Below are 14678 nucleotides of genomic sequence, written 5' to 3' on the forward strand. Positions count from 1 at the left end.
TAAAAACAAAACATTCGTACGCAGTTGCGCAGTTTTGTGATATTTTCCTGCAAAACCGATAAGAATGTCCCGGTGGTCAGTAAAAAAGTAGTGAGTTATCTCGCACCGCGTGACATGACCGCTGCGCAATCGGAAACAGCCTCCCTCACAGGAGCTGTCGATCACATGCAGAGCGCAGCAGAGCTAGCGAAGGAGAATTGTGAAATATACGAGGATAATCCTGTATATTGTTGTCTCAAACAGTGAGTCGCAGAATGTTATTTTAGGGGTGACAGAGCTAGTAATGGAAAGACAAACTAATTAAAATAATTTTGTAATAATTATTTCTATTTAGAAAAACTGCATGTCAGGTTGAGCTTGGCTGCCTTGTGAAAATCTCAATTGAAGATTCAATTTGTGTAAAATTTATAGTTCGTGTTAAAATAGGAGGTCAGTTGAAAAAATTATTCACGTATATAACACTTATATTTCCACGTAAAACTTACACCTCATCATAAAATTTACACCTGGTTTCAATAATATATTCCTTAAAATAACTTTGTATAAAAACAAAACCCTTAATAGTGCGAGGACTTAGAAGCACTGCATGACAATTTTAGGATTTATAGAAATATATTTGTGCTTCCAATATATGATCGAGTTATAATAAGGAGAAAGTGAGCAACAGGCAAGAACCATGAACTGGCGGAATGATATATCTTTTGTGCTTTCTCTTTTAAAATAAACTTTAGAAGAGAACTGAGTACAAATCCTGTGGATTCACTTGATGCACTACGAAATGAAAGATCCCTCACTAAATTCTAAACACTAAGGCAATTTTGACAACATTCACATTTCTGCCTTAATGAAGTACAAAAATCTTCTTACATTTAACGGAAATCTTACATCAAGGCAAGTGGTCCATGATGCAAGTGAAATCCGAACAACACGAATGAGACCTCTCGTTCACGCATCTCTTACACGAATGAGACCTCTGCTTCACGCACCTCTTACACGAATGAGACCTCTGCTTCACGCACCTCTTACACGAATGAGACCTCTGCTTCACGCACCTCTTACACTGTCTCTTATACACATCTAGATGTGTATAAGAGACAGGNACGCACCTCTTATACGAATGAGACCTCTGTTTCACGCACCTCTTACACGAATGAGACCTCTGCTTCACGCACCTCGTACACGAATGAGACCTCCGGTTTACGCACCTCTTACACGAATGAAACCTCTGCTTCATGCATCTTTCCCTCCTGTAAATTGGACAACAATAAAAGTCTGTACTATTTTATTTAAAGTTACGAAGTTAAGTCAGGAGTCGAACAAATAAGCTAACATTCAGAAATAATAGCTGGCGAATCCTGGGCTGATTTGTGTAGATGGTCCCTGAGATTTGATGGTCTCTTCTTTACGAGTTTATCATCTCCTAATCTCGATATTGCCTATTTGATCTTCATTTTATTTCGCCAACCCTTGTTTGATCATCTTACTCTGTTTTTTTTTTTAATTATTTTAACGCTTAAATTGCCATTGTTTGGTCGTTGTTTTGTCTCTTAATTGCCGATTAGTTTGTACTCGGGGATAAATCAATCGCCTTCCGAGTTCAATTAATAATCACGATGTAAGGTTAATGCAGATATGCACCCGATTAATCATTATCTATTAGTGGAAGGCTCTTATTTTTTTTAAATGCAGAGCTGTAAATAAACTTACTGAAGCACAATGTAGATAAAACATTTTTTTTTATATGTTTACTGAAAACAAGATAACAATTTACTTAGCTTTCAACGTTCAGTGATTATTCTCGATGATTCACTACTACATATTTACCCTCACGCGCTAATTTACTTCCAAATATTTGTTATAACTCAAAAGTCGCGAGATTTTACAAACAACGTTTTCACTCCTGTAAAAAAAACACCTTTTGAAAATTACACCGGAAATCACGTGGGAATTTCCTCAAAATTTACGTACAGCTAACAGGTCAGGGTTTCAGGCGCACCTGGTGTCATGGTAAGAAGTGAGTCATGGTAAGAAGTGTGTCATGGTAAGAAGCGTGTCATGGTAAGAAGTGTGTCATGGTAAGAAGTGTGTCATGGTAAAAAGTGTGTCATGGTAAGAAGTGTGTCATGGTAAGAAGTATGTCATGGTAAGAAGTGTGTCATGGTAAGAAGTGTGTCATGGTAAGAAGTGTGTCATGGTAAGAAGTGAGTCATGGTAAGAAGTGTGTCATGGTAAGAAGTGAGTCATAAAAATCACGACGTCGCTTGAAAGCAACTAAACTAAATGGTACACGAACACTTGAAAAAATATTTGTAGCATCTAAGTAAAGATGGAGGCCGAGAGCTCACATTTTGTAGCCCAGCATTACGATCGTGTTTGGTTTAGTTTTCTCACAAGAACTTCAAGCTATACTTACGCCTACGTTATGCATTCAATCGCCGCTTGCAAGTTATGCGCTACGGACGCATATCAGGACCAAAATTTGTCATAACAATCAGAGGCCGTATCATCGACGCCGCTTATTCTATCAATTTTCTCGAATATATTACATACAATAAGATGCCATTGAGAGATATTAAAGTGTAAGGAACAAAAGTTGCAAACAAAAATTACGTTAAAAATATACATTGCATAATTTATGATTTATTTCAAATTTCCAATGTGTTGATTGTCACATAACGAAAAAAACTTCGAAAAATATTCTGCCACCAACAAACTCTCCGAAAAAGGTTGTCATGTATATTGTTCATAAACATCTAAACATTAATCGCTCTAAAATACGACTCTAATAATACTATTGAACTCAAATCAACGCAAATCTGTGGAGTTTCACGGCGATTTCGCTCAGAATTCCCTACTGAAAAAAGATATAATTTGTAAATGATATTCTAGAGGAGCGGGTCAGTGCTGTGCCAGTCGACGGTGGCAGAGGGCCACTTGGTCCTGATGCAGTGCTCCAGGGGCGGCACTAGCGTCGTGCTGCTGCAGCCTTCATCGCTTCCAAGCTCTGAAATCAAATACAATTTTATGTAGTTGATGTACCATTTGATGAAAGTTTTGTTTAATACTGAAAATAAATAGAAAAAGACTGCATTAATCAGATGTTATCCGCACTTAGAAGGAAGGAGCCATATGTAGCTAATCTGTAGCAATAACACGTCACTCATTTTTGGCATGACAAATCTAGTCTTAATTGAAGCAAAGTTCCGTAGCAATAACACGTCACTCACTTATTAGCAAGACGAATCTCGTCTTAATTGAAGCAAAGCTCCGTTACAATAACACGTCACTCATTATTGGCATGACGAATCTCGTCTTAATTGAAGCAAAACTCCGCAGCAATAACACGTCACTCACTTATGGTGAGACGGATCTCGTCCTCCTGCAGGGCGAGGCCGTCGTAGTAGTACATATCGAAGGAGGTGTCGGGGGGGTCGTCGGAAGTGATGGCAGGGTTGCGGCAGAAGAGACACGTGTAGTGGCTCTCGCTGCACACCACCCACACCGGGTACAGGGGTGACTTCAGGTGATGACCCACCTGCCGGGGTGTCATGTATGTATCACTCAGGGGAATGAGGGAGCATTTGTCGAAATAATGATGCACTTTTTACCTGCCTCACGTGGGTCATCTTGGCCCAGTTTGGGCCGTCAAAAAGACGTATCAGTGCTATACTTACACCAAGTGTGCTACTGTTTGTACAATCTTACCCATTCATTTAAACTTTAGAATTAGTGCATAAAATCACGTGGTGTCAATTATTAACCGTAAGCATTATCTTCAAGATTGGTTACTCGTGGATAACATTTTCAGCCTGCAAACAAAGAGGTATATATAATTCACTCCGGAAAGGTTGCTTTAACAGAATATGCCTAATAACCAAGGGTATTTACAGAACAACTTATTTTCAGAACAACTAAGCAACTAATTTCTTCTATGCATAACATTAACATGATCATTAATTATAATTTCACTAGAATATTTATAACCCTCGTACTTGGAGAAAATCAACAGGGTTCGCACGTTACTTCACGTCACTAATTTCTTTTCGATACTCCATTTACCCCCAGGAAAAAAAATCACGTTTCGCCTTCCATTTCATTGCAAAATTTAAAGGATGGCTGACTCCAGTTCCGAATTTAACTCTATACTCGTTTTGTGAAAAATAAAAATTAATTTGTGGGGCACTGTGGTGCGAGGGTGTTTAAAAAAATGATTTAAACGCAGCGAAGTACTAGTGATATGTTCTGACGATGAATAATGCCCGAGATTTTAGCGTGACTTTGACATGACTCGCTTTACAGGAGCCATAGTGCTCGTCATGACTCACTTTACAGGAGCCGTAGTGCACGTCATGACTCGCTTTACAGGAGCCGTAGTGCTCGTCATGACTCGCTTTACAGGAGCCGTAGTGCTCGTCATGACTCACTTTACAGGAGCCGTAGTGCTCGAAGAGCGACAGGAGGCCGACGTCAGCGCGGTGATGGACGCCCCGGAGCGTCAGCCTGGCCACGCTGGCGCTGATGTCCTCCTGCACGAGGCTGGCGCGGGGCGGCGCTATCGTGTCGCCTGAACCATCACGGCCTTAAATTACTTTCAGTAATAACAGTAACAATACTTATGTATTGTTCACTCCACAAAGTTTACTCGACAAAGTTCACTTTCTGTTCTCTATACAGCGATTCCGGGGCAACTAAAAACTTGTTAACGCCAGGATAGAGTCGGGGCAAATAGACCTTATATATAGTCTTCATGATCTAAGGTTGAGGGTCAATTTAAACCTAGTCCACACTATCAAAGTTTGGGCGGATGGTAAAACCTAGTTTGCATTATCAAAGGTTTCAGGGGCAACTAATACCTAGTCCGCATAGGAAAATATTTTTTTAACGCGATCTTTTAGTTGGAAAACCAATTGGAGTTCGCGCACAATTGAGAAAACATTTTGATTTTTATTCGTTTCTGAATCAATGACATTAAAATTTTACCGAACATCTTTCCCATGAAAATGAATAAGTATTTCGTATTCCATATTTGCTTATAATCACCAAATACAGAAGAAAAAACAACAACACAATTCACTCCGAAATTAAGTGTGTCTTAGAGCTACGTTGTCGCTCAATACCCAATCTTAGGAATGCATTCATATCTAATACGACACCTGCAAACAACTGATGGATTGCGAAACGAGAAAGCATAGTTTTTTAGAATCTCTCAACTGCGAAAAAAGCGGGCTAGGAAATGTTTCCTCTTCAGTTCCTGACCCAACACTGTACACCTCTGGTCGCAAATATGGAATATTTGATCGCTTTAAAGACCATATATTTTGGATAATAATGTTCGTGAAGTTGATTCAGCTAGTCTTTGTTTAGATTGTGGTGGCGATCACATAAAAAGTTTATTATTATTGACCACGATCACTACTTTTTAGGAAGCTGATCATAAGAGGAGCGAAGTTACGAGAGAGAGAGATCAGTATACGCATGGTTGAATTATTAATTCATATTAATTAATATTAATTAATTCAACCATGAGTATACGTGCTGGCTGTCTCTCTCTAACCTTGATATATCGAATTCTGAGAACCCATGACGGCCAGCATACGAATTCCATGGAAAATCTCCTAGATATAAATTTATTTTCGTGGCTCTTTGCACTGTGATTTGCAGTGTAATATTACTCAATCACATTCTCCCCATAAAACTGATCATTCAAGCAGGACATTTTACCCGACGGTAACAGAGAAATAACTTAAGTTTTCATTATAAATATATTAGGCTGTCTGAGATAGTCTGTAGCAGTTGTTAATGAAGGAAAATAATTACAGTTAGTTTTTACCAATAACTAATATAGTCGTATGATCTTTTTTCCGATTACTCTCGTGAAAGTTTTTCTGTGGCATTAATTCAATACTTAGAAAATTTTACGTTTGACCATGTCGGCTCAGATGATAGGAATACCAAACAAAAACTGCGTCGCTCTAGAAGGCGCCCGCATGACTGAGCGTTAGGTCACAAGGCTATGCCTATTTTCAACATACAGTTGGTAACTCGTAACTATTACCTATGATAGTGTCCCCATCGAAGGTATTGGTGGAGGCGTGGCCTGTGAGCAAGAGGTTGACAACCTCCTGAGACGCGTAGCCGTGACTGTTGATCAGGTGCACGTTGTCGGCATCCATGTCCGCGGCCATCCTGTTCGACACAGACTCAATAATACGGTAATATTTTCAAAGTGTGTTTATATTCTAATTGCGTTTACTAATGCAGGTTTCAGAAGTCAAGCGAATAAATTGGTTGAAATGAGATGACTGCAATCGAATTACTAATAATATAGGTAGCTGTGAAATAGCTGGTGGTCTAATTTCCTAGTTTCTATCTCTGACGGTCTAATTTCAGTTTTCTGGCAGGATAATTTTTAATATCTGCAGGCCCAGATTTATCCTTTAACGGCCTAGTTTCTTGTATCTGACAATCACGATTTCATTCTCTAAAGGCCTAGTTTTTTTAACTATGGCAGCCTATAACAATCAGTCTGGATAATATAATATAATTTAAACACTCACGCCTCCAGCCCTCGCGTCAACATGACGGAGTAGAGCAGCAGGACACATGCAGGAGCGTCAGGTCTGGTGAAGACGCCTAAATGTTTCTCAAGACTGAGCAGCAACTGCGCCTGCGTGGTGTACGTGAACAGACTCAGAGTCTCGGTCACCCCGTCCATTGAGTACCGCCCCACGCCATGCTCCGTGAACTGGGCGAACATGTTTGGCCTAAAACCAGGGAACTTTGTTAATTTAAGAGATGTCTTGGTTTTCAGTCTTTGGTAATCTTCAAGCGAAAACTCTTTGATGAGCTGTAACAATACAAGCCCTGTAATGCCTGCATTTTAATGCCAAACAAAAAAGAAAAAAAAATATTGTGCGCGATAGGATGGAGCTGGAGACTCTACATTATTCAGAAATTTCTATAAAGAAAACCTCAAATATTATGGATTAGGCCGACCTACTCTACGGTAAAAAAAACTGTCGTATTCAAATAAACCAAACAAAAAATAAACGGATTTTATATTTACGTATCTACAGAACCAAACTCGCGCAGTAAATAGAATGAAATGATTACATTTCATATTACATCTCAACAAAGATCGATTAGTAAATAAAATGATCTCACAGAGCGAGCACGGCTCTCTCCCCTCCGCCAGCCCTCCAGATGATCTCAGTGAGGGCTACGGTGAGGGCCCAGCCCCACTCGCTGCTGGAGGGCCTGAGTGGGCTGGCGGGGCTCGTGTAGGGCGAGCAGAAGCTGCCGAACATGAGGCACTTCATCATGTGCGCCTGTACGCACGCGAGCACTCCACACGGTCCGCCCTGCGCGTACAGTAACGTGAACTTCAATAACAGCTGATGGCAAAAATTAAGGTTGAATTTAATTTCTTTATGGCATTCAGCGTTTAATACTATGAGTTACAATGTCGTTAAGTACTTGATATTTCAATGGCAGGCAAAGGTTCGATATTGGTAATTACAATCATTATGATAACTTTTTTTAATGGTGAGCTGCGTTCTATATTAATTTGTGCATTTTTTTGAAAAACTTAATTTACGAATAACGTGCAAGCTGAGATATTTATCGTTGTAGTTGGAGAAATGAAAAGAAGTTTATGATGGTTCCATGCATGTGTTCCGAAATCATAAGAATGACACCATTTCAGATTATGTTCTGAACGTAAACTTCGTTAACTGCTGTCATACACAGATAGGGTTGTGCGGTTACAGCGTACTACGGACAAAAAAAAATCCTAAAAAGCGATTGAACTCAGAACCCATATTATATTTGAGTTAGTGATAGAGCCAACCTCTAGAAGCTGTGAAAAAAAGATGCAGGGAACTGTGAAATTCGTTGGCAACGAAACGAATAATGCATTTAGAATAGTTCAGTTTGGAAGAAGTTGAAGAAACTCATGCACTCGCAACGAGCGGCAAATATTCGTACCTTCTTTTGGACAAGTCCGTATGCCAAATTTGGCTTTAGATTGACCTGGAAGTTCTGGGTCATCCACTCTAATGGCAATGTAGAAGCTGGATTTCCGGTAAGCATCTTCCGTAAGCCACTCGCAACTTCCATGGTGATCGGTACACCCGTTGGGTCACTGGAGCTCAGTTTTGGGCCTGCCACCAGACCACTCATCTCGTCGTCCAGCTCGTCAAGATCCCGCAAGGCAACTTCGTCCTCATCGTCGTCATCGTATCCACGATTCTTGGATCTGATACTCGGCTTACGGCGGCTGCCATGTCCTCGGCGCGATGGTTCGCGGCTGAAATCGTCTCCTTTCTTTGATCGTCTTCGCTTGCTTTTTTTCTTGATATCTATTGCATTTGGCGAGGAAATTGACATGGGCGTTGATACCATGGAAGAGTCCATGAATCCTTGCAAATTCAGTACTTGCACGTCCTCCCGACTGCTCGGTAGTTTATCAGGTAAACTCTTCTTACTTCTCCTAGTGTCCTTAAAACGGCTGCTGATCTCCGACAGGGAAAAGCCAGAGTCGTCTGGATTAAACATTAAGAATTTCTCAGGCGAATCTCCACGCAAAGTCATTCCATAATCCTTTTCAAAAGTTGCTTTATTTGCTATGTCCGCAAAACTTGACTTTGACGTCTTCTTGGTCTGACGGCGGAGAGACTGAGTCATGATGTCACCCCGAGTCATGTCGGCGAGAAGTTTCTTGTTACCATCCCGTTCGTAGTTCGACTCGCGGCCATTTGTCTGAATATTGCTCGTCGTTCCTAAATTTGCGTGCGCCTCTCCAGAGTCTACGAGGCTTCGCAATGGCCTGGTCACTCCAGTTCCGGATAACGAGAGTGAAGAATTGGGGTCTTTCTCGGCCAACGCGTCTCCGAGACTTCTGCTGATCAAGGATTTTCTTCCCCCAACTTTGTCATCCTGGAATAAATTACTTTGAAAATCATAACAAAAAGTGAGATGATCTTTAAATTCGTAAGAAAACTCAAGAAAAATGACGCATGAATTAAAATTAATTTTTTAGAAGCATTTAAGTAAACAATTGAAAATTAATAGTTTAGAACGGGAATAAAAGTGGAGTAGTGAGCGCAAATGTACAAAAATCCGGCTGTATTTAAGGTTTTGAAAAAATCGATTGATGACATAGGTATAGTAGTTGGATCATTTGGTCTAAACAAATAAGAATTTTTGTAGCAGCATGGATGTTAAGAAATGATTGAAACGCACCTCCTTCCCCTGCACAGGCCCCATCATGCCTCTGATGTGACGACCCCCGCGTAGTTGGTCCCTCTGCGCGGCCATCTTGGCAATGTCCCCAGCTGTCTCTTCTGTCCCAAAAATGTCCCCGTTTGGGGAGATACGACTGTGAAGTTCACTGAACGCGCTGTTAGCAAATTCTAGATGCTGCGGTGCTTCGTGATTCTGCAAATCGTTCACAACGTGATTGATGTCCGAGTCGAGATGTGGAGCGTTTGCCAAAGGAGAAGAGCTCCGAAAAGCTCCTTTATTCAGAAACGAAGCGTTTTCTCTGTTATGGTTATTATTACCAGCAAAACTGTTGTCTCGAGGTGGTATCTTGAAGGTTTGCGATAATATTTCGTTGTTAACTATGCTGGGGCCAAAGTGTTCGCTGATCAGGCTGGGCGTGCTGATGGACGACTTGTAGAAGGGAGCCGTCGCGTTGCCGCCATTGAAGCCGCGATGCAGGAACCCGATGGGCGCGTGCAGCTGTTCGTCCCCCGTGGGGGAGGTGAAAAAATGCAGACTGTGCCGGTGCTGCGGGGGTGACTGGCTTAACTGCACGGAAATTAAAATATCTACTGAAATGTTTAATTTAGGGAACGTAAATTGGTGAATACAAAATTATTAATCCAAGAATATCCTTGTTCACATATAAATTATATGCGGAAGCCGAGCAGAAAGTTTGTGTGGCTTTCCTAAGTGATGGACCATTCATAGTGGCGACCTTGCTGTAGGTCAAGACATGGGTTTATGTCTTCAACCGTGGATCCGTGGACCAAATAACCGATTGCATAAGAGTTAACGATAGATCTGATCACAGAAGATGAACTTTGAATAATCAAATTATGATCGACACAATTATGATATTCCAAATCAGATAAATCTTACCAAAAATGTCCCATCGTAATTAAATTTAAGATTTGCAAGTTTTGAACGATCACTCTACCAAGAGGTGATTAAGAACCTCATTCTATATATTCTTTAATGAGTGTTCTTTGTTATAAAGATCAATAAACTAACCTTGAGATGGCCACTGCTCGGAGGAAAGCTGTTATTGGGACCGGTGATGGAAAGCCTATCCAGACGAGAATTTCTCCTGTGGCTGATGGTATTAGTAAGCTGTTCCTGCGGTGGGAATCCGATGTGGCCGTTGAAAGAGTTATTTGGGACACTTAATGGGATAGATGAGTGAACTGGCGAAGATCTGGCGAGCAGGAGCTGACTGTTTGGCCAGGAAGCTAAGGGTGATCCCGATCGTGATGAGCGAGCTACGGTCTTTCCTGTTGAAATAAAAGAATGTCAGCCGACTGCCATTGAAACTGCAAGGTCTTTTTGACTTTCTTAGTAGAAATTGAACAAAGTAAATCGTTGGTCTTTTTGAATTTTTTATTTAAAATTTAACAGTGCGAATCGTCGGCAAAAAAACGGCAAATACAGTTCTCAATAATACGAAATAAATTAAAAGAGTGCATTAAACAGATTTGAAATACCAAAAAACAGCAATAACGGATGATCCAGCTTTTTGTGCACAGCTTTTTGTACAGGCATCTGTAGAAATTTGAGCCAAACGCACATCCACGCGAGCAGTCTAGCAACATACAAGAGCATACAAAAGACCACCGACTCATGGACACACGCTCTTAGGTAAGCAATCATGCATGCGGTGCCACAGAAATCAATGGAAGATATAGTGGACATGAGGCGTCTTCTTTCTTGAGCAGGATAGTCAAGTGTTGGGTAGGCTAGTCTTAGGCTAGTCTTGAGCAGGCTAATCAAGTGTTGGGTAGGCTAGTCTTAGTTGGGCTAGTCAAATGTTGGGTAGGCTAGTCTTGAGTAGGATAGTTTAGAGTAGGCAAGTCGTAGGTAGGTTAGTCAAGCGATGGAGTAGGCTATGCTTTATATACTGGGGCCAACGTTGAAATGTTCACTATAAAATTCAAGCGCAAGGCTTAACTTCCGAGTTCTTAAATTTCTAGAAGATCGTTTCGATTGAAACAGCATGAAAATACCATACCTTGGACCTTAATTTCTCCTATTATATGTTTGTAAACACTATGAACATATTTTATTTGAACGAGACCATTGAAGTGTCCTGTCTAACTTTTTTGTTGTCACATAATAAGGTCATCAGAAAGCAGAAACAAGGTCACATGACAAGGTCATCAGAAAATAATTAAGTTTATACCTCGCTAACTTAAATGACTTGTATCAGCAGCGCCAAACAGAGCTGCGTAATCAGTGAGGGCTGGAAGTGAACGTCGCCTACTGACTGGTGGGTTTGAGTGCAATGAATGTATCGGCCGCAGAGAGCGCGACCTTTAGATTCAGGACGAAATGTCATCGACGCAACTATGCTGACAAAGTAGTTTTATTCCTAGAAAAAGCTAGAAGTTTGCGATTGCGGATGAACTATAAACGCACGTGTCAAAAAAGAGAAATTGGTGAATGAAGTAAGTAACGTATTAACAAAAAAGAAGAATTTTTATAGAAATAAACTCGGGTAGAACACGAGTAAAGTCACCCTTGCTTGTAAACAATACGAACAGCGTTTGGTCACCAAACCTAGAAGAATAATTAAACTCAATCGACCAACATGCTTAATCTGATATTTGTTTAAAAGTGAATATTGGTTAGATTGGAGCACGGAGCGCTATTTATAGAACAAAAATTAAAGATTAAATGTTGTTTGTTAACCGTGAATGCTTCCTCATTTGATACATTTTTCATATCTACGAAGAGAACAAAACCAAGCAGGAATATAAAAATTTTCATAATTCAAGTGTAAATAGAGGGAATTAGAGTGCCCGTACATTTAAGTGAGTGATGCCCAGTACCGTGGTGCATAAACAATATTTCTCGGCCAACGAATAAAGTTTTGAATTTACTCACAGTCCGGAATAACGCAAGAAATTGTTTTCCTTTAAATCATAAGAAATATTATCCAACTTGAGAATCGATACTGAGGAAGCTGCTGCGTGACATCGTGACCTGCAGTTGATACGAACTTTGAATGGACAATACAAGCTTTGGTTCACTGCCTTTGCTATTCCTCGATCGTGATCGATGCGTGCAGTGCGTGATGCAGTGTGCCGACGCACTAACGTACTGCGTGATCGATTTCTGCAGTGCGTGCGTGCTGCAGTGTGCCGACGCACTAACGTCGTGCGTGATCGATAAGTGCAGGAAATATGGGATGATCCTATTGAGATTTGAATATTAATCCGAACACTTTGAATGTGAATCTTATATCTTTTAAATATACATGCTATAGACGACAAGGAAGTCACAAAGGATGAGCAATTTGTCGATCAACGTTTGAATAACACGCTACACATTTATGGGGGCCGCGGTGCTCCGACTCGCCGACGCCGCTGAGCAGGACTCACCATCACCGCTGAGCAGGACTCACCATCACCGCTGAGCAGGACTCACCAACACCGCTGAGCAGGACTCGCCAACACCGCTGAGCAGACCGCTGAGCAGGACTCACCAACACCGCTGAGCAGAACTCACCAACACCGCTGAGCAGAACTCACCAACACCGCTGAGCAGGACTCACCAACACCGATGAGCAGGACTCACCAACATCTCTGAGCAGGACACACCAACACCGCTGAGCAGGACTCACTAACACCACTGAGCAGGACTCACCAACACCGCTGAGCAGGACTCACCAACACCGCTGAGCAGGACTCACCAACACCGCTGAGCATGACTCACCAACACCGCTGAGTATGACTCACCATCACCGCTGAGTAGGACTCACCAACAACTCTGAGCAGGACTCACCAACACCGCTGAGCAGGACTCACCAACACTGCTGAGCAGGACTCACCAACACCGCTGAGCAGCACTCACCAACACCGCTGAGCAGGACTCACCAACACCTCTGAGCAGGACTCACCAACACCGCAGAGCAGGACTCACCAACACCTCTGAGCAGGACTCACCAACACCGCTGAGCAGGACTCACCAACACCGCTGAGGAGGCCGGGTTGCTTGCTGAAGGGAGGCGGTGAAGAGAAAGCATCTCCTGCAGGAGGGGAAGGAGGGGGAGAAGGTCTTCTGAGGGCGCTGGTGTCTCCGCCGGTCGCGTCTGTCAGGAATACGTTCACGTGACTTTAGAATCTCAATACCAAGTCACTTGATGCACGTCAATTACAGAGAACTGTTATTTGATGAATATCACTTATTACATGAAAAATCTTTTGATGAATATTATTCACGTGCAGAGAGCAGCAGCTTCATGGACATCATTCGTAATTATTAGAACGACTCGACCGGAAATATGGCTGGAACAAAAATAATTATTGAAACAACAAAAATACAATTATTGTTATTACACAACATTAAAACATTTATTATACAACATTAATATACAATTATAATTATTGTTCAGTATCACGAATGTTCTCACCTCTGTTCCGCCAGAGAAGTTTTGGCATCTTCTCTGCGTGCAAATCAACTGCACGATGGCATCAACAGCTCACACATTTATTGATCATACAGATTATTATTTTTTCTGATCGGAAAGTGGCACCCAGCACTCTGGCACTTAAGAACTGTTAACCAATATTTATTCCTCATCATTTACTTAAATATATTCCAGTTTGCTCACGAGCATATATATGAACGCTGACGACAGCGTCAACCGATGTTGTTATTTTCATCAATGAATGGATTGCCCACAAAGAGAAGCAGCAATAGGATAACAATGATCACAATAAACATGTTTTGTATCCATATTTAAAAGAATTGCATTGTCACGCAGTTCAAGAAACCCGATTTGATCTAACACTGTCTTAATTATAAAATCAAAAGTTCTGCGCACTGACTGCGGAAAGATTTAAATTTCCCGTTCAAATGAAATTCGAAAGTAACTGTCTTATCAATAATTACCAGATTATCATCTTGAAATTTGAAGGTAGCGCAATTTATCGGTATTATCCAGATTATTATCATGGAATTTGAAGGTCACCCAATTTTTCGGTATTATAAACAGTATTATCTATTGATGAAGCATTGATCAACTTTTACTCAATTCATATTTAAAAAACTTCTGTTAGCAATTACAGGAAACTCCCTCGTGAGAAAATTTGTTCGTTCTTCCACAGCATTGGCGTAAAATCTTTACCTAGTGATCCATTATTTATGTTATTATCTTCATTTACAAGACATAATGGACAATGAAATCACGTACTAGGTGCTACATGTTCTCTACCGAAGGGTCAGTGAACGTAAATCATAAATAATCAGCCCACATGCATAAGTGCTCAAATATAAGATAATAACGGTACGTGTGTCGTAATGTGAATGTTTAAGAGTGAGTCGCACATGCAGTCTTATTGAGAACACAATTGAACTCCTTCCGCTCGCAGCAAGCGTGATCGATGTCTCGAGATACGCTGCACGCCACGTAT

At 41.1% G+C, this 14678-nt stretch overlaps 1 protein-coding gene across 1 annotated transcript; it reads right to left on the reverse strand.

Annotated features, from left to right (window-relative positions):
- Positions 1 to 1766: 1766 nt before the first annotated feature.
- On the reverse strand, positions 1767 to 14087 carry LOC108682572. Its single transcript, XM_018171764.2, has 11 exons — positions 13676 to 14087; positions 13232 to 13354; positions 10279 to 10538; positions 9244 to 9813; positions 7987 to 8937; positions 7165 to 7361; positions 6558 to 6764; positions 6056 to 6186; positions 4425 to 4564; positions 3355 to 3535; positions 1767 to 3004 (listed from the first exon to the last, which is right to left on the reverse strand). Exons 1-11 carry the CDS (start codon positions 13701 to 13703, stop codon positions 2886 to 2888), a joined length of 2907 nt encoding a protein of 968 aa, XP_018027253.2. The 5' UTR covers positions 13704 to 14087; the 3' UTR covers positions 1767 to 2885.
- Between the last annotated feature and the right edge of the window lie 591 nt (positions 14088 to 14678).

Source organism: Hyalella azteca, unplaced genomic scaffold, assembly GCF_000764305.2.
Source record: "Hyalella azteca isolate HAZT.00-mixed unplaced genomic scaffold, Hazt_2.0.2 contig17115, whole genome shotgun sequence".
Taxonomy (NCBI): Eukaryota; Metazoa; Arthropoda; class Malacostraca; order Amphipoda; family Hyalellidae; genus Hyalella; species Hyalella azteca.